At 44.0% G+C, this 20,753-nt stretch overlaps 1 protein-coding gene across 1 annotated transcript in view; it reads right to left on the bottom strand.

Annotated features, from left to right (window-relative positions):
* The window catches only part of LOC126284071 (calcium/calmodulin-dependent protein kinase kinase 1), a 1,500,861-nt gene that overhangs the window by 920,745 nt on the left and 559,363 nt on the right, over positions 1-20,753 (bottom strand). Inside the window, exon 2 of the mRNA XM_049982700.1 lies at positions 12,580-12,633. Within this exon, the coding sequence (XP_049838657.1) occupies positions 12,580-12,633 (54 nt within the window). The remainder of the gene's footprint in view (positions 1-12,579; positions 12,634-20,753) is intronic.

Here is a 20,753-nt window from a genome sequence, read left to right as displayed (position 1 = left end):
TTTCTATGAATTTTGTGGTCTATGACGGAACCGCAAGAAATACCGCTGGGCAGCAATGCAATTTTTTTTGCGATGTGAGGGAGAGCTGTGGAACAGTCGGACGGAACGTAGAGTGACCTACGCCATTCAACAAACAACCCATTCCTCGTTCGTTAAAATCTGCACTCGAGCTCTTCAGCGAATTTACTCTAATGAACCGGACAGCAGTCATTCTGCAGATTGTGTTTTCTGCGCCACGCACGTGCAATTTCGCTGCAGTAACTATACCAAACGCACTCCTCCGCTAATGACGGTATTGGTTCAAAAAAATTTCCTTTCATCATTTTTTTCCAATGCGCATCCTTTCATAGCTTAAAAAGGGAATATTAGGGCAGTACTTTTCGAGGATAACGGGTGTAGTGGATTTAGAATTAATAGTTATTTGCGTGATACATCAGAGAATAGTACGAGAGCAATTAAATTACATGCAGAGCAAGTACTCGTAAAACTAAATGATAAACTCCATGTTCCAGTAGTTCTGTGTCCATCATGGAATGTAAACTAATGGTTATTGCAGATGATAAACGGGTATTCATTGGACAAATATATTAGACTAGGACTGACATGTGATTACATTTTCACGCGATTTCGGTGCATAGATCCTGAGAAAACAGTATACAGAACAACCACCTCAGGCCGTAATAACGGCCTGGATACGCCGGTGCATTTAGTCAAACCGAGCTTGCTCATGCAACGTAAACACCATAGTTCATCAAGAGTAGTGACTGGCGTATTGTGACGAACCAGTAGCTCGGCCACCATTGACCAGACGTTTTCAATTGGTGAGAGATCTGGACAATGTGCTGGCCACGGCAGCAGTCGAACATTTCCTGTATCGAGAAGGGCAACATGCGGTCGTGCATTATTCTGCTGAAATGTAGGGTTTCGACGGGATCGAATGAAGGGTGGAGCCATGGATCGTAATACATCTGAAATGTAAAACGTGCACTGTTCAAAGTGCCGTCATTGTGAACAAGAGGTGACCGAGACGTGTAACCAATGGCACCCCATACCATCACGCCGGGTGATACGCCAGTATGGCGATGACGAATACACGCTTCCAATGTGCGTTCACCCCGATGTCGCCAAACACGGATGCGACCATCATATTGCTGTAAACAGAACCTGGATTTATCCGAAAAAATTACGTTTTGCCATTCGTGCTCACAGATTCGTCGTTGAATACACCATCTCAGGCGCTCCTGTCATGGTCTCCGAGCTGACAGTCCATGCTGCTGCAAACGTCATCAAATTGTTCGTGGAGATAGCTGTTGTCTTGCAAACGTCCCAATCTGTTGGCTCAGGGATCGAGACGTGGCTGCACGATCCGATACAGCCATGCGGATAAGACGCCTGTCATCTCGACTGCTAGTGATACGAGGCCGTTGGGGTCCAGCACGGCGTTCCGTATTACCCTCCTGAACCCACCGATTCTATATTCTAACAGTCATTGGATCTCGACCAACGCGAGCAGCAATGCTGCGATACGATAAACGGTAATCGTGATAGGCTATAATCCGGCCGTTATAAAAGTCGGAAACGTGATGGTACGCATTTCTCCTCCTTACACGAGGCATCACAACAAGATTTCACAAGACACCGACGGTCAACTGCTGTTTGTGCATAAGAAATCGGTTGGAAACTTTTCATGTCAGCACATTGAGGTGTCGCCACCGGCGGCAGCCTTGCGTGATTGCTCTTAAAAGCTAATCATTTGCATATCGCAGCTCCCTGTCAGTACAATTTCACGTCTATAGCATGTCATCTTTGTTACGTAGCAATTTTAATGGCCAGTAGCGTAATTCAGAGCCTGCTTATACTCTTATGTGACAAAGCCATGCGATACCTGCTGCTATCGTGCCCATGGGCAGCGTACTGCAGAAACTCAACATGGCATGGACGAAACAAGTGGCTGGAAGTCTCCTGCAGAAATATTGAGCCAAGTCGTCTCTATAGGCATCCACAATTCTCTAGGTGTTGCCGGTGGAGGTTTTTGTCCCTTAAATGTTCGTTGATCGGACGATCTGGGTGACCAACTCATGAGTTCGAATTGTCCGGAATGTTGTCCAGACCGATTGCGAACAGTTGAGAGAGAGAGTCCGGTGACAAGGCGCATGTCATCCATGACTATGTAACTGTTTTGGAACATGAAGTCCATGAATGGTTGCAAATTGTCTCCCAGTAACCCAACATAACCATTTCCAGTGAATGACCGGTACAGTTCGGCCAGATCATACAGTCCATTTATGGAGCCACCACCAGCTTGCATACCATCTCGTTGATAACCTGCTGGGTAGATAACTTCGCGGGAACTTTGATATTCTGGATATCTACCATTTTCTCTTACCAACTGAAAGCGGGATTCATCTGTGAAGGCCACGGTTTTCCATTGTAATAGATTCCAACCCATGGTCTAAGGATAGCGTCTTTGATTAGCAATCAAAAGGTCCTTCTTCCCAGCCGGCCGCGGTGGTCTCGCGGTTCTAGGCGCGCAGTCCAGAGCCGTGCGACTGCTACGGTCGCAGGTTCGAATCCTGCCTCGGGCATGGATGTGTGTGATGTCCTTAGGTTAGTTAGGTTTAAGTAGTTCTAAGTTCTAGGGGACTGATGACCTAAGATGTTAAGTCCCATAGTGCTCAGAGCCATTTGAACCATTTTTTCCTTCTTCCCAGGTTCGAAACGTTTCACCGATTAAATTTTGATTAATAATCAGCATTTGTGGACGAAGACTTCCGGCGTAACGATAACAAGTCACCCTCACTCTGCCAACGAACTTGTCATAGATGACAGAGGATCGGACAGAGGTCCAGGGTACTCTGTTGTCCTTCGGAGGGAAAGTCCCCATGAAGGGGGAACAAGTTGCAGTGATCAACGGCATGAGAACACAGAAGGCAATGGTAACCAATGCATCAAAGAAATGTAGGGTGTATCCACAGGACAGTGGTCTGTAATTAAAAAAGTGTAATGATGATCTCTTCATTGGCAAAAGTTTCCAGAATAGTCCCTAATGCGGATCTCCAGCGGAAGACTGGCAAGGGGGAGGTGACCATGAGGATATTTGAATAACCAACGAAATGAGAACGTTCTACGTCTGGTAGAGAAGCTAGAAAATGTGATAAGGGAGATGCAAAGCCTCAAACTAGATATAGTAGGGGTCAGTAAAGTGAAATGGAAAGAAGACAAGGATTTTTTGTCAGATGAATATACTGTAATTTCAAAATCATATAACGCGAGTAGGATTCCATACGAATAGGAAAGTAGGGCAATGATTGTGTTTCTGTGAAGAAATCAATGATAGGATTGTTCTTTTCAGAATCAACAGCAAACCAACACTGACATCGATAGTTCATGTATACATGACGACGTTGCAAGTTGGAGAGACAGAGAAAGTATGTGGAGATACTGAAAGGGTAACACAGTACGTAAAGGATGAAAATCTAACAGTCATGGGAGGCTGGAATTCAGTTGCAGGGGAAGGGGCAAAAGAAAAGGGAAAGGAATTATAGAGGAGAGAGACTAATTGAGTTCAGTAATAAATTTCAGCTATTAATAGTGAATCTCTGTTCAAGAATCGCAAGAGGAGGAGGTATACCTGGAAAAGTAATGAAGAGCTGATATTTCAGAGATTACTCAGGAAGAATCAATACTCAAAGAAGTGTGATACGGAAGTACTAAGCGACGGAGGTACACCCTTGTTGCAACTCGTGGTCTGGGGGCTGCCGTTTCCGACTCTGGATCACGGGGTCCCTGGTTCGATTCCCGGCTGGTTGGGGATTTATCTGCCCAGGAATTGGGTGTTTGTGTTCTTCCCATCATTTCATCATCATCATCCTCATCATCATCATTTGTGAGAGTGACTAGATTGGACTGTGAAAAGAAAATGGACTGTGTAGAAATTGGGTCTTTGTACGGGTGCTAACGACCGAGCAGTTGAGCGCCCCGCAAACCAGACATCAAGCCGGTATACACTTTTAAGTTCTATAGACACAGCGAAAGAAATGGCTCAGTAGTCACTACAGTTGAAGAGGAATTGATATCTCTAAAAAATTAAATCACAGAAGTTGGAAAGGAAAACATAGCTGCAAACATGGTAATTGCGAAGAAACCATGGGAAACTGAAGAAATACTTCAGTTGATAGACGAAAGAAGGAGGTACAGCAATGTTCATGGAAATTCAGGAATACAGAAATACAAGTCGCTGAGGAATTAAATAAGTGCAGCCAAGTTAAGACAAAATGGCTGAAAGAAGAATGTGAAGAAATCAAAAAAGTAATGACTGTTGCAAGTACTGACTCAGCATACAGACAACTAACAAAAAACTTCTGTGACATCAAAAGCAGGCGTGGTATCGATAAGGGTGCAACGTGAATCCCACCGTTAATAGCAGAGGAGAGAGCGGAGAGGTGAAAAGAGTACAAAATGGATCAAATATCTGAGCACTATGGGACTTAACTACTGAGGTCATCAGTCCCCTAGAACTTACAACTACTTAAACCTAACTAACCTAAGGACATCACACACATCCATGCCCGAAGCAGGATTCGAACCTGCGATTACGTCGCAGCTTGTGTAAATGAAGGATTTCGGCCATGACGTTCTCCTTGGTGAGAGGTAACGCCTGAAATTTGGTATTCTCGGCACACTCTTGACACTGTGTACCTCCTGGTTTCCTTAACGAACTCCGAAATGGAATGTCCCATGCTTCTAGCTCAAACTACCACTTCCCGTTCAAAGTTTGTTAATTCCCGTCTTGCGTCCATAATAATGTCGGAAGCCTTTTCACATGGATTACCCGAGTGTAAATGACAGTTCCACCATTTTGCTGCCCGTTTACGCCTTGTGTACGCCATACTATCGCTATTTGCAAATTCGCATATCGCTTTCCGACCTCAGTGTACGGGCTTGGACACATTAAGGCTGCACAAGGACCAGTTTACTCTCAGCCCATAGCTTTTGCTCGTTAGTTCGTGATTCCATACGGCAGGTCGTGTTCTTCGTCACTTTCATTGAGGGTTGCAATGTCACCTGTGAATCTTACGACTTGTTCTTCATAATCTCGAATTTTGATCCCACCTGAGTCTTCCGTCATTGCTTCTTAGATGTATAGATTGAACAGCACTGAAGAGAGACTACGTTCCTTAGCCACCTGAGCACTTTGTTCCTGATCTTCCAATCTTATGTTGTTGCACATATTGTGTAGCACCTACATATTGCATATCGCCTATCGTTCCGTGCAACGTACCCCTATTTTTATCAGAATATCGAACGCCTCGCACCATTTCACACTACGAAACAATTTTTCCAGTCGAGAATTCCTGTGAGCACCTCTTGATTTTTCTTCAGTCTTTTTCCATTAGCAACCGCAAAGTCAAAACTGCTTATCTGATGAATTTCTTTTTCTAACGCCTAACTGATTTTCACATATGAGCTCGTCGAGTTTCTTTTCCATTCTTCGGCGTATGATTCTTGACAGCATCCTGGATGCATCAGAAGCTGATTCTGCAACAGATCTCGAGCTTCTCTACGTATCCTGTCTTTGGGGTTGTATGGGTTGATATTTCACGAAGACTGCATACCAACTTGAGTAGTCGTTTGTTGCCAGTTCAAATAATGATCTTAACAATTCAGAAGGAATTTTACCTGTCCCTCCTGCCTTATTTCATTGCAAAACTTCTAAAGTTTTGTTAAACTATAATAATGGGTCCACTACGTCTTTCATCTTGTCTCCAGTGCTCCTTCTATCGCATCAATAGACATAGCCTGTTTTTCTTAAAGGCATACAGAGAATTTTTTAACGGTTTTGCACCACGCTCCCAAGGGCGGGAGGTTCATTCTGTTAAAGACTGACACGCCAAGAAGGATACGTCACTGAATGATCAATTATCAAGAAAGAATCAGGTATCAGATTTGCTACGATTGCATGTTGCCTACTTTTAAACGGCTTATTAGTTTTCAGCTTTTTATTCCCAGGACCTTGGTCACTTGTCATGAGTATGCAGTTGTATTTTATCTTTTTGGCATTGGTGCCTTTAAGCCATAGACTGATAGTCTAATCTTTATTTTATTGTTTTACGTATTCTATTTCTTTATTCTCTTACACCGCTTTTGTGCAAAAGGTTTTCTATGTCTCCGCGCATAGTTTTCGATCTGGAATTCGCTCTCAGCACTAAGGGACTAAACATCTGACGTCATCAGTCCCCAAGAAATTAAGAATTAGAACTACTTAAATCTAACTAACCTAAGGACATCACACACACCCATGCCCGAGGGAGGATTCGAACTTGCGACCGTAGCGGTGGCGCGGTTCCAGACTGAAGCGCCTAGAAACCCCTAAGCCCCTCTGGCCGACGATCTGGAATTCCCTGAAGGGTGTACATTCCTAAATGCTGTATTATGTTCTATTTACTTCTCAATTTAATGGCTACTATTTGAATTTTACGCCGTATCACACTGTAAACCCACGGCAGCGCCGCTTGGTAACGGTCATTACTTCTAGTGAATAATTTTGCATGAGCTCCTATGATTCATATCTATGTGCTGCGTGAATACGGACGGGCCTCTTCCAGTGTTGTTGTTTACGTTCGCATTTTTCGCTTCCTCCTTCGCTCTCTACTAATGCCTGATTTATACTCCTGGAAATTGAAATAAGAACACCGTGAATTCATTGTCACAGGAAGGGGAAACTTGACACATTCCTGGGGTCAGATACATCACATGATCAACACTGACAGAACCACAGGCAAATAGACACAGGCAACAGAGCATGCACAATGTCGGCACTAATACAGTGTATATCCACCTTTCGCAGCAATGCAGGCTGCTATTCTCCCATGGAGACGATCGTAGAGATGCTGGATGTAGTCCTGTGGAACGGCTTGCCATGCCATTTCCATCTGGCGCCTCAGTTGGACCAGCGTTCGTGCTGGACGTGCAGACCGCGTGAGACGACGCTTCATCCAGTCCCAAACATGCTCAATGGGGGACAGATCCGGAGATCTTGCTGGCCAGGGTAGTTGACTTACACCTTCTAGAGCACGTTGGGTGGCACGGGATACATGCGGACGTGCATTGTCCTGTTGGAACAGCAAGTTCCCTTGCCGGTCTAGGAATGGTAGAACGATGGGTTCGATGACGGTTTGGATGTAGCGTGCACTATTCAGTGTCCCCTCGACGATCACCAGAGGTGTACGGCCACTGTAGGAGATCGCTCCCCACACCATGATGCCGGGTGTTGGCCCTGTGTGCCTCGGTCGTATGCAGTCCTGATTGTGGCGCTCACCTGCACGGTGCCAAACACGCATACGACCATCATTGGCACCAAGGCAGAAGCGACTCTCATCGCTGAAGACGACACGTCTCCATTCGTCCCTCCATTCACGCCTGTCGCGACACCACTGGAGGCGGGCTGCACGATGTTGGGGCGTGAGCGGAAGACGGCCTAACGGTGTGCGGGACCGTAGCCCAGCTTCATGGAGACGGTTGCGAATGGTCCTCGCCGATACCCCCGGAGCAACAGTGTCCCAAATTTGCTGGGAAGTGGCGGTGCGGTCCCCTACGGCACTGCGTAGGATCCTACGGTCTTGGCGTGCATCCGTGCGTCGCTGCGGTCCGGTCCCAGGTCGACGGGCACGTGCGCCTTCCGCCGACCACTGGCGACAACATCGATGTACTGTGGAGACCTCGCGCCCCACGTGTTGAGCAATTCGGCGGTACGTCCACCCGGCCTCCCACATGCCCACTATACGCCCTCGCTCAAAGTCCGTCAACTGCACATACGGTTCACGTCCACGCTGTCGCGGCATGCTACCAGTGTTAAAGACTGCGATGGAGCTCCGTATGCCACGGCAAACTGGCTGACACTGACGGCGGCGGTGCACAAATGCTGCGCAGCTAGCGCCATTCGACGGCCAACACCGCGGTTCCTGGTGTGTCCGCTGCGCCGTGCGTGTGATCATTGCTTGTACAGCCCTCTCGCAGTGTCCGGAGCAAGTATGGTGGGTCTGACACACCGGTGTCAATGTGTTCTTTTTTCCATTTCCAGGAGTGTATTTCATTAATTTTTAATTTTTCCATATAGGTTTCCTTTGGTATGTTTTATGCGGAATCATGTCTTCTTTGCCGCGCGGGATTAGCCGAGCGGTCCAGGCGCTGCAGTCATGGACTGTGCGGCTGGTCCCGGCGGAGGTTGGACTTCAAATGGTTCTAATGGCTCTAAGCACTATGGGACTCAACATCTGAGGTCACCAGTCCTCTAGAACTTAGAACTACTTAAACCTAACTAACCTAAGGACATCACACATCCATGCCCGAGGCAGGTTTCGAACCTGCGACCGTAGCGGTCACGCGGTTCCAAACTGAAGGGCCTAGAACCGCAAGGACACACCGGCCGGCGACGTTCGAGTCCTCCCTCGGGCATGGGTGTGTGTCTGTCCTGAGGATAATTCAGATTGAGTAGTGTGTGACCTTAGCAGTTAAGTCCCATAAGACTTTGCTCACATTTGAACATTTTTGACAGATATTTATTGTCAGGCAATTTCGGATCTTTTACCATGAGTTACAATATGTTTCTCTATATAATTTCATTCGGTAGGTTTTTGAAGCTTATTTGTTTTTGTAGTAGACCAGAATAGGACCATGCTGGAATTATTGTAAAATAGTTGGTGGTGGTGGTTAGTGTAACGTCCCGTCGACAACGAGTTCATTAGACGGAGCGCAAGCTCGGGTTAGGGAAGGATTGGGAAGGAAATCGGCCGTGCCCTTTCAAAGGAACCATCCCGGCTTTTGCCTGAAGCGATTTATGGAAATCATGGAAAACCTAAATCAGGATGGCCGGAGACGGGATTGAACCGTCGTCCTACCGAATGCGAGTCCAGTGTGCTAATGTAATATAGTCGTCCTCTTACATTTACCCGATGATGACTGCACCAACACCAAATTTCTAATGTTGACTCCACGGCTTTAATTTACAGTGATGGTTGTTATTACTTTCCTATACACATAAAAAAAGGTTTGCATCACCTCGGTTCCGAAATTTCTGGAAACTATACGGAAAATAGGAATAGAGATCAACATAAACATCATATCCACCCTTTTTACTGTTCATGAAAACCACACATTGCATGTAGTACCACCAGAGGTCGTGGTCCACATCGCTTTGCACACCGGTGCCTCTAATACCCAGTAGCACGTCCTCGTGGCTGTGTTCGTCGTGGCATACTATCCACAAGCTCATCAAGGCACTGCTGATCTAGATTGCCCCAAACCTCAACAGCAATTCGGCGTAGATCCCTTAGAGGGGTTGTTGGGTCACGTCGTCCATAAACAGCCCTTTTCAACTCATCCCAGGCATGATCGATAGGGTTTATGTCTGGAGAACATGCTGGCCACTTTAGTCGAGCGATGTCGTTGTCCTGAAGTACGTTATTCACAAGATGTTCACGATGGGGGAGCTTATTGTCGTCCGTGAAGACGAATGCCTCACCAATATGCTGCTGATATGGTCGCACTATCGGTCGGAATATGGCATTCACGTATCGTACAGCTATTACGTCGCCTGCCATGACTACCAGGGGCGTATGTCTACCCTACGTGATGCCACCCCAAAACAGCAGCAGCTAACCTCCACCTTGCTGCAATGGCTGAACAGTGTGTCTAGGGCGTTCAGACTGACCGGGTTGCCTCCAAACATGTCTCCGAAAATTGTCTAGTTATACGCGACACTCATCGGTGAAGAGAACGTGATGCCAACCCTGAGCGGTACATTCGGCATGTTGTTGGGCCCATCTGTAACGCTCTGCATGGTGTTGCGGCTGCAAAGATGGACCTCACCATGGACGTCGGGAGTGAAGTTGCGCATCGTGCAGCCTATTGCTCACAGTTTAAGTCGTAACATGATGTACTGCAGCTGCACGAAAAGCATTACTCTACATGGTGGCGTTGCTGTCAGTGTTCCTCCGAGTCATAATCCGTAGGGAGGGATCATCCACTGCAATAGTAGCCCTTGGGTGGCGCGTGTCACCGACAGTTCCTGTCTTTCTGTATCTCCTCCATGTCCGAAAAACATCGCTTTGGTTCGCCCCGAGACGCCTGAGCACTTTCCTTGTTGAGAGCCCTTGCTGCACCAAGTAATACTGTGGACTCGATCGAACCACGTTATTGACCGTTTAGGCATGGTTGAACTGCAGACAACAGGAGCGGAGTACCTACGTCCTTGTATAATAACTAGAATAGATCGGCTGTCGGACCCCCTCTGCCTCAGAGGAACTGCTCATTCGTGGTTGTTTACATCTTTGGGCTGGTTTAGTGACCTCTCTGAAAGTCAAAGGGACGTTGTCTGTGATACAATATCCGCAGTCAACGTCTATCTTGAGGATTCCTGAGAACCGGGGTTGTGCAAAACTTTTTTTGATGGGTGTATATGCTGAATTAGTCCTTCGAATGATTTTTTTTGATTTGTTGTAAGTGACTTGTATAGCTGTATTCCTGTTCTTCAGTAAACACATTTAGCTTCCTCCTCTTTTCAGTCTATTGAACTATTTCTTCTATGACGCAAGGTTTCTTCGCAGTTGTTTTCCAATCTACCTATGTTCATCAGCGTAACTTATCATTCTTCAGTACTTCTGTATCCCACATTTCTGTCTAATTTTCATCATTATTAAACTGTGATCGGCGTTTATGCCTGCTCTTACCCGACTGAGTTGTTGACCATGATGTAATCCAGCTGGAAGCTTCTCATGACTCTTAGAATTTTTCAAGTGTACCTCTTCCTTTTGAATAGTGTATTCGCTATTACTAACTAAAATTTGCTGCAGAATTCGATTAGTTTTTCTACCCTCTGATTCCAACTACCATGGCTGTATTCTCACGTAAGTATCTTCTATTCCGTCCCCTTCTACAGAGTTCTAATTCCCCATCGTTATCAGAGTATAATCTCATCTCCCTTTACGTACTGAAATCCCATTTCCCTGTTATTACAACTTCTTGTGCATCTTCTGCTTGTCCCGTTGGCTTAAGTACCTGAACTAATGTTTCATATCACATTCGTCGTCGACTGTACTATTTATTACAATTTTCAAGAGTGGATTTCAACCTTACATTAATTTCAAGTAGCTAACGGTAACTGTTGACTATTGCTTACTTGTTCTTTAGAGGAGGAGGAGGAGGAGATTAGTGTTTAACCTCCCGTCGACAACGAGGTCATTAGAGACGGAGCGCAAGCTCGGCTGAGGGAAGGATGGGAAAGGAAGTTGGCCGTGCCCTTTCGAAGGAACCATCTCGGCATTTGCCTGAAGTGATCTTTGGAAATCACGGAAAACCTAAATTAGGATGGCGGGACGCGGGATTGAACCGTCGTCCTCCCGAATGCGAGTGCTAACCACTGCGCCACCTCGCTAGGTTCTTCTTTAGACTTGTGCCGAAACTGAGCCGCATGTAACTTAATTAATCCTGATAGTTAGTTCCTTGCCATAGTTAAGCCCGCGCATCGTGCTGGCTGTTTGAGTGTAGCTGAAGATGTTGCTGAACAACACTCAGTCCAGTGACCTCAAAATCATCCAGGAACGAAGTCACGCATGTGAATAACAATTTGTGGGTAGAGCTCCATCCGTGAATCCCTTTTCTTCGAACTACGGCATTAGCATTTTTGCAAGAATTACCATTCACACGTCCTTCAAAAAAATATAGTGCAGTTATGCGTCGTGGCGACCTCGCCATAGGAGATTGTTTAATGAACTATTGCTTTAATGGTAACTGCGGTTGTCACACCAAACGTTTAACGTCTCGTACTGTATTTCGCGCTACCCAGTGCTTGGCTGTTGGTTTTAGTATTTTAGTGAATTGTGTATTAATACTGGGTTTGTGTGTTCCAGAAGCCTGCCTGTTGTTGTCACGAGAGCTCTTCAGCACGGAATTCAGACGCTTGGCCGATGTGAACGCCTAACGTCGAGAATGTGCTGATTGCTGTGTAGATTTTTCAGGCTATCATAACATAATACTTGGTTCACGTAATTATAACACCTAGCTATTTGAGTATTTTTGAAACCTAATAGGCTTTATAAATTGTTATTTTTCATATTCGCAAGGCCTGATAATTGACTTAATTTCACAACTAGTGAGCTCTGATCTGCAGTTATGTTAAAGTTAAATTAGTGTAAAGTAATGTTTTATTAATGTAAAGCTGGGGCCACAGGGCACTTTTTCATATGAAGGTTTTTTGAATTATTCTCATTGTTTTTATACAACTGAATAATCGTGTAGATCATGGCAGTTTGCAAATGCTATTTAATCATTGTCTTATTATCAGTGCTTTGTTTTAAGGAACATGGCAAAAATAAATTTTTGCAGCCTCAAACGGGTCAGCATTCCAGTCCACCAGCTCTTGTGCCCCGCTTACCAATCCTATACCTTACCAACGACGTTGCACATACAGATCTGCTGCATACGTAGTATTTATGCGGAGTTACTATTATATACAATTTACTGTATTGATATAGGAGTACAGAGATACCTAATTTTACGAAACATTGGAGTGTTGCGACTCACCGTCTCTGGAGCCGATGTCTGGCACCGGAGGGACACAGGATGGTGATCGTTCTCCTGAAACAGTGAGAAAGTATAATCACATTCGCTGCAGTGCACTGCTTTCCTAAAGATAAATCTACAGCGCGTATAAAGTCAAAAGGCTCTAGTCTAGAGAGAGAGGGAGAGAAGCAGAATGGAGGGGATCATATTTTGATATTTGCTAACGTGCACACGTTCCTTATTGGCATGCCTTAAAAGGTGTTGCTGTCGACAGTAATCAATAAAACTGATTAGCAAGTGAAGTAAGACAACATTGCACTTTGGAGGAGGATACGTATCGCGCGTCCATTGCTATTCATGGCAACGTGCCAGGATGTAGACTAAACCTCATTGTATAACAGCGGTCAGTAGAGGCAGATTCGCAGAACACTGGACTTGGCCATCTTACAGCGTGAGGCATACTACGGTTTATTTCAAGGCATGCAAATGAACTTAAAATTGTTTGCTCGATATTTAACACTTTATTGAAAAAAAAAACGTAGAATGAAACAGGCGTTTGTGAAATTCTACTAGGTAGAGCTCAGTACTTTTCTCTCAATAGATAGATATCGTTAGATTTGATAGTATCTTCCAGCGTACCACTTTAATTTCTACGACGCTAGCTTCTCTTGTGGGAGCTCCTTAATCGCTGCACCCTACGTCTACTTTAAACCCATGTATTATAGTAAGCCTTGGTCTCTGTTTACAATTCCCCCCTCCCAACCGCCGTTCAATCAGACTTCATGAAACCTCAGCATTCGCAATATCAAGTTGTAGCAAAAATTTCTTTTCTCCTCGATTCGACTCATATAGTTTCATTAGTTATACCGTCCGCCCCCGGTAGCTGAGTGGTCAACGCGACAGAACGTCAATCCCAAGGGCCCCGGTTCGATTCCGCTCAGGGAATGGTTGTTGTGTCATCCCCATCGACGCGCGTCGACGAAGTGGCGTCAAATCGAGAGACTTGCGTCCGGCGAACGGTCTACCGACAGGAGCCCTAGTCACACGACATTTACATCAGTTATACTATCCACATCAGTTATACTATCCACCCAACTGACCTTCACCAGTCTTCTGCGCTACTACACTTTGAAATAATTTTTATTTTGATGAATTTCTTCCTGGTGGACTTGATGAATACGAAGAAAGAATTGTTCTACAAAGTTGTATTTTACAAATTATGATTACGCACTTCTAGCTTCGTGCCTGGTTTCTTTTCATATGCTTCTAAAACCGTAACAACATAAAAGTTTAACTGAAAGTTACAATATGAAGCCTGTACAACAGCATTGGATGTAGTATTATCTCAGTTATCATCACTTACTCACATACCTCATCCTTGCTAAGTGAAATTAGTTTGCCAGGAATGATGGGAGTGCATACGTTGAAGAGCGAAGATACAGGTACACATGCCTGATATCGTGTAGGGTCCTCGCGAGAAGCGCCGCAACGCAACGTGGCATGGACTCTGAAGTAGTGCTGGAGGGAACTGACACCATTAATCCTGCCAGACTGTCCATAAATCGGTACGAGGGGGTGGGTGGAGATCGCCTAGGCGAGGCGTAAACCTTTGTGTTGTGCAGTCATCAAGGCTACAGGGGATGTTTCGTTGAATGCTGAGCACACTGACACTTGTTGATGGCCCAGCATTGAAATCTGGAGCAATCTGCGGAAGGGTTGCAATTATATCACGTTGAACGCTTCTCTTCAGTCGTCGATGATCCCGTTCCTGCAGGATCTTTACCCGGCCAAAGAGTGGCGGAGATATGATGTTTTACCGGATTCCTGATATTCACGGTACTGCCGGGAAATGGTCGTACGGGAAAATCCCCACTGTACCGCTCTCTCGGAAATGCTGTGTCCCTTCGCTCGTGCGCCGACTATAAAACCACTTTCAGACTTACATAAATCTTTATAGCTTTCCATTGCAGCAGCAGTAATCTAACAACCGCGCCAGATACTTGTGGTCTTATATAGGCGTTGCCGACCGCAACGTACTATTCTGCCTGTTTACATATCTGTGTATTTGATTACGAAAGCCTATACCAGTTTCTTTGGCCCTTCAATGTAAAATTCATGGAGTGATAATGGCTGCTAGAGCTTTAGTATTAACACACAACTTAGAAACTGCAAATATCCAGTGACAATAAGAAGACAAACCTCGCCATTCATCTTCACAAACTTCACCTACACATACCTCTTTATTGTAGACTCACACGTGTACAAGTATGCACGGGGGAAGTTGCATCTGTCAGTCAAAGAGTATCCCAAAAAGAATTTTATTATATTATTGATATACTAACTCAAGCATATCTTCCGCTCTATATTTAGAGTTACATTGAAGATGGGAGAGCATATTATATTAATATTTACGAAATAGTGTCACAATAAGCACAGATATAAGAACCTTCTTGTACAAAAGTCAGGACATTACACACGAGCAGGACATGATTGTTTCGAAAAAGTACATTCGGTGCAATTGTAATAAATCTCGGAACTTATAACTTGAGACATAATGATGACGTATAAGTGAATATATATTTGTGACCCCACCATAAAAGAAAACGCCTAAGAAAACTGACCGCAAAAATAAGGAAATTGCCTGAATCGAGTAGCATCATTAGCAACCAGGTGCCAGCAAAACTACATTCTCCAGCCACTCCAAGGAGGCTTCATTTGTAAGCAGTGTTGTAGATGATACGTGTCATATGTATCATAAACATATGTTTATTGGTATACGTGTGTAACTGCAGCACATGAAATACCTAGGAATTAACATTATACAGAAATCTAATTTACAAGCAGCATCTTTTAAACTTAGCTGCTACAGTCAAAATGAGAAAGAGCGTTCTTCACAAACTTTCTTGTATCTTATCGGAAGCTAATGCTCAAATTGTAAGATCCACAGCTTCATCCTTATTATTTTTGCAGAACACTGCTGTTCGACCTAAATCAGCAGTGCTCAAATTGGGATGACACACGTGCAACTCAACCAGGCAACGCGAATAATTACTGGATTTATTCCAAGTGCAAACACCCTACGGCTTCCTGTTCTTCGTAAAATCCCGCCTCCAGATCGCAAAAGATCAGCAGCTCCCCTGAAGGTCTGGATCAACATTAACAAGAACCCCAGCTACCTATTTCCTATGTTACTGTCCACGTACAACACCAACGCTTGAAATCGAGGGAATCGGATTGGTGCACAGCAGACAACTTTGTAGGGACCTCTTCCAGTGGCAACCAGTCATCGGAAATCAAGAGGGGGCAATTAGCTCCGGTCAACAAATAGCTAATCGACAATCCATCCGTGCGGATACATTCGATATAGCAGGCGTCATTGAAGGATCATGAACCGGACTCGAGCTATGCAAGGCACATGCGGTTATCTGAGGGACAAGTGGGGAGGGGCTAGCTCTGCAGATTTTGATTGCGATACCACCTTAGAGTCAATCCGCCATATCGCTGACGAGAGTCCTCTTCAAGCCTACAGAGGAATGATGACTGACATTCACGACGCATCGGATGAAATCATCGAATGAATCAGGAACTAGGTCTGGAGATGTAAGATTGTACGAGCTTTTGAGAATTGTCCGCAAATGTTGTATCATATGTGACATGAATAAGTAAATGCAGCAAAAATGATGATAGAGTTCAACTTAAATTTATAAAGCACTGGAATGAGATACTCCTGCCACACAAAATTCTACATTGTATTAATATGGCAATACAGTGCTATGACTATAATAAGAGAGGAGGAGAGAGAAATGGATTGAAGACTGTCACGGATAAATTTATTTGCTAGGAATATCACACAACATTATATCGAGCATTGCTTAGGACACACTTACAATTTTTTTATTGGAAATGGTAACAGACAGCCTCTGTAAAATTACTGGAGAAAATTCCAAGACGATAACAGGAAATGCAGGAGGCATTTTAACACAGTTACAAAATTTATAATCGTAATCATTGAAGAAAATTACGAGCGGGATAATAGAATTTGAGGAAGGCGATCAATAACCAATCAATATTTGGCAAGACTGAGCAGAAGGTGATTTATTTAGAGAATAATACACATATAAAAATTTTAGTGAATGTGCATCCATAATAACAAAACAGTTTAACAACACGCAATCATATTCAAAGAAAACAGACTGTCTGATCAGCTGAAGACTCTTAATCAGACAGAAGCCTCTGTTATTCAGTTACAAGTCTGCAAGGAATACTTTTGCATCAGAAATATAGCCTACATACAAGCCAACTTCGCTGAAACGCAAGATTAATTGAAGACGCAGAAGTCAAATTACATCGTTGAGACATTAAATTAAGCACATAAGTAATGAAACAGAAATGCAAAATGTGGCTAACTGAATATTACATGCCTTACAAAAACAACGGCATATAATAAAATTAATTTTATTTTTGTTGCAAGGACGTTCTAAATCCTGCCATGACAGATTGCTTCCGCTTATTGGTGACAATTCGAAATTAATAGTGAGCTCTCTGACTCCCAGCCAACAGCCTCTCACGAGCTTACCAGCTCCTGTAATATGAGACTGAATGGCAGACTAGTAAATCCTTCCAAACAACAATAATAACAGGCCAGATAACAACAGCGGCGACCCCCTTCTCCTCAACGGCGGAGCCCCTTGGATCGCCTTTTCCGCCCATGCCCTCTCTGCCGGCCAGGGAATATGTACAAATATCTGAGTAAAGATAGGCGAACGTAAGAACTACCTGTACCCGCACTAACACGGAACTGAATAGTATGATAATGGTGTGAAATAATCAGAGTTTATTGTTTAGTCATACGTTTCCATGTGATGGCTGTGACATAGCATCGTTATTAATAAAATAAACGCTACTTTATGCGAAGCGATCCCGAAGCCATCTGACAAAATTTTGGATGCTGTTCATGAGATATTTCCTGTATGTTGATGAAGACCGCAAGTACCCCTCCCGCACAGGCGAGGGCGATAAAGCGCACGACAGACAAATGTTTGTGTGCATGATGCACGTAGCCTTAGATTTTACATGCATCATTTTTACTGTTAATGAAGCCACAGCATTTTTATGGATCATTTTACTGGTGACTAGGCCTTATGACTTCCTCTCTCTTTTCGAATAATATGTAAAACGTGTTATTACGTCTTCTGAACTTTGAATGAGCTTTTAACGTGCAGCTGGTTGCTTGTATGACTCCCATTGGATCTGCACTGGGCTCAGCAGATGTGGTGCAGAGATTCTGTGCGGCAATCTTTTTGTGCGTGCTTGCCTGTGCTGCTTGCTTGCTTGTTCTATGCTCATTCACTAGTTGTCACTATATTCTTACCTATATTACTCCCCTATTGGATGCTGTCGTTGCGTGCTCGTACTAACAACGACCCTGATTTTTAACTATCGACGAAACACTAGTGCATGCAACAGATAACGTGAAACACATACAGAATCAACGCACTCAGTGATAACCTCTAGCTTTATTCATCCCAATGCTCATATTCCTACTGGATTATCAAGAGGAGGAATGGCTATTTGATTCGGCTTTATTTAATAAAGTAATTAGGGGCTTCTATTTCTATTATAATTGTAATTTGAGCTTGATAATAACCAATATTGATAATAGGGGTAATTTTCTGAAATACCGCAGCTGACTTAACGTGAGGGAAATTTTATTACAAATTAAGATTGAATAATTGAACACACTCTTGAATCATTCGTCTACCCTGCTATCGGTCCTGATACTTACAAAAATTTCTGTTGTCTATAGGAAGGCCGAAAGACATGAATTACCACACACTGCGGCACATTCTTTCCGTGCATCGACACGCTTAAGTACAGAGGTAAGCACTACGCAGAATTCCGCAAATACATAAATTCAAGGAAAAGCGCGATCGCACTGAGTTGGAAAGCTACCCACAGGGATGTTGAGCACACGGGATTCAACTGCCCTCGTGGGACGAGCCCAATAGTGGACACTGGTTAATTAAAGAATTTAGACAATATTAGTCTCAATTGATCAGATGCGCTCTGTGAGAACGGTCAAAGCCATGTTACATCCTTGGAAAATTTCAACAAAATCCCACATGGAATTACACGAGGCGGTGGCCGGAGGCCATTAGCACGCTGAAATAAAGGTAAATAACTTCGCACACGGTACATACCAAAATAAAAAGCTTGTGAATGTGATAAGCACGCAAACGGCTATTTGAAACATCATAGGCACTGTACCTTCCCCATGAACCATGGACCTTGCCGTTGGTGAGGAGGCTTGCGTGCCTCAGCGATACAGATGGTCGTACCGTATGTGAAACCACAACGGAGGGGCATCTGTTGAGAGGCCAGACAAACGTGTGGATCCTGAAGAGAGGCAGCAGCCTTTCAGTAGTTACAGGGGCAACAGTCTGGATGATTGACTGATCTGACCTTGTAACAATAACCAAAAAGGCCTTGCTGCGCTGGTACGGTGAACGGCTGAAGCAGGGGGAACCTACGGCCGTAATTTTTCCCGAGGGCATGCAGCTTTACTGTATGGATAAATGATGATGGCGTCCTCTTGGGTAAAATATTCCGGAGGTAAAATAGTCCCCCATTCGGATCTCGGAGCGGGAACTACTCAGGAAAAAGAAAACTGGCGTTCTATCGATCGTGGCGTGGAATGTCAGATCCCTTAACCAGGCAGGTAGATTAGAAAATTTAAGAAGGGAAATGGATAGGTTATAGTTAGATATAGTGGGAATTGGTGACGTTCGTTGGCAGGAGGAACAAGACTTTTGCTTATAAATACAAAATCAAATAGGGGTAATGCAGGAGTAGGTTTAATAATGAATAAAAAAATAGGAATGCAGGTAAGCTACTACAAACAGCATAGTGAACGCATTATTGTGGCCAAGATAGACACGAAGCCCACGTCTACTACTGTAGTAAAAGTTTATATGCCAACTAGCTCCGCAGCTGATGAAGAAATTGATGACATGTATGATGAGATAAAAGAAATTATTCAGGTAGTGAAGGGAGACGAAAATTTAATAGTCATGGGTGACTGGAATTCGAGAGTAGGAAAAGGGAGAAAAGGAAACATAGTAGGTGAATATGGGTTGGGGCTAAGAAATGAGAGAGAAAGCCGACTGGTAGAGTTTTGCACAGAGCATAACTTAATCATAGCTAACACTTGGTTCAAGAATCATGAAAGAAGTCTGTATACATGGAAGAATCCTGGAAATACTAGAAGATATCAGGTAGATTATATAATGGTAAGACAGAGGTTTAGGAACCAGTTTTAAATTGTAAGACATTTTCAGGGGCAGATGTGGACTCTGACCACAATCTTTTGGTTATGAACTGTAGATTAAAACTGAAGAAACTGCTAAAAGGTGGTAATTTAAGGAGATGGGACCTGGATAAACTTAAAGAAACAGAGGTTGTACAGAGTTTCAGAGAGAGCATAAGTGAACAATTGACAGGAATGGGGGAAAGAAGTATAGTAGAAAATGAATGGGCAGCTCTGAGGGATGAAGTAGTGAAGGCAGCAGAGAATCAAGTGGGTAAAGAGACGAGGGCTAGTAGAACAGAAGAAATATTGAATTTAATTGATGAAAGGAGAAAATATAAAAATGCAGTAAATGAAGCACCCAAAAAGAAATACAGACGTCGTAAAAATGAGATCGACAGGAAATGCAAAATGGCTAAGCAGGGATCGTTAGATGACAAATGTAAGGATGTAGAGGCTTATCTCACTAGGGGAAAGATAGATAATGCCTATAGGAAAATTAAAGAGACCTTTGGAGAAAATAGAACCACTTGTATGAATATCAAGAGCACAGATGGAAACCCAGTTCTAAGCAAAGAAGGGAAAGCAGAAAGGTGGAAGGAGTATATAGCGCGTCTATACAAGGGCGATGTACTTGAGGACAATATTATGTAAATGGAAGAGGGCGTAGATGAAGATAAATGGGAGGTACGATACTGCGTGAAGAGTTCGACAGAGCACTGAAAGATCTGAGTCGAAACAAGGACCCGGGATTAGACATTCCATTAGAACTACTGATGGCCTTGGGAGAGCCAGTCCTGACAAAACTCTGGTGAGCAGGATGTATGAGACAGGCGAAATACCTTCAGACGTCAAGAAGAATATAATAATTCCAATCCCAAAGAAAGCA

The sequence above is a fragment of the Schistocerca gregaria genome, chromosome 8, assembly GCF_023897955.1.
Source record: "Schistocerca gregaria isolate iqSchGreg1 chromosome 8, iqSchGreg1.2, whole genome shotgun sequence".
Classification (NCBI taxonomy): Eukaryota; Metazoa; Arthropoda; class Insecta; order Orthoptera; family Acrididae; genus Schistocerca; species Schistocerca gregaria.
This window is presented reverse-complemented; position numbering and strand designations above follow the sequence as displayed.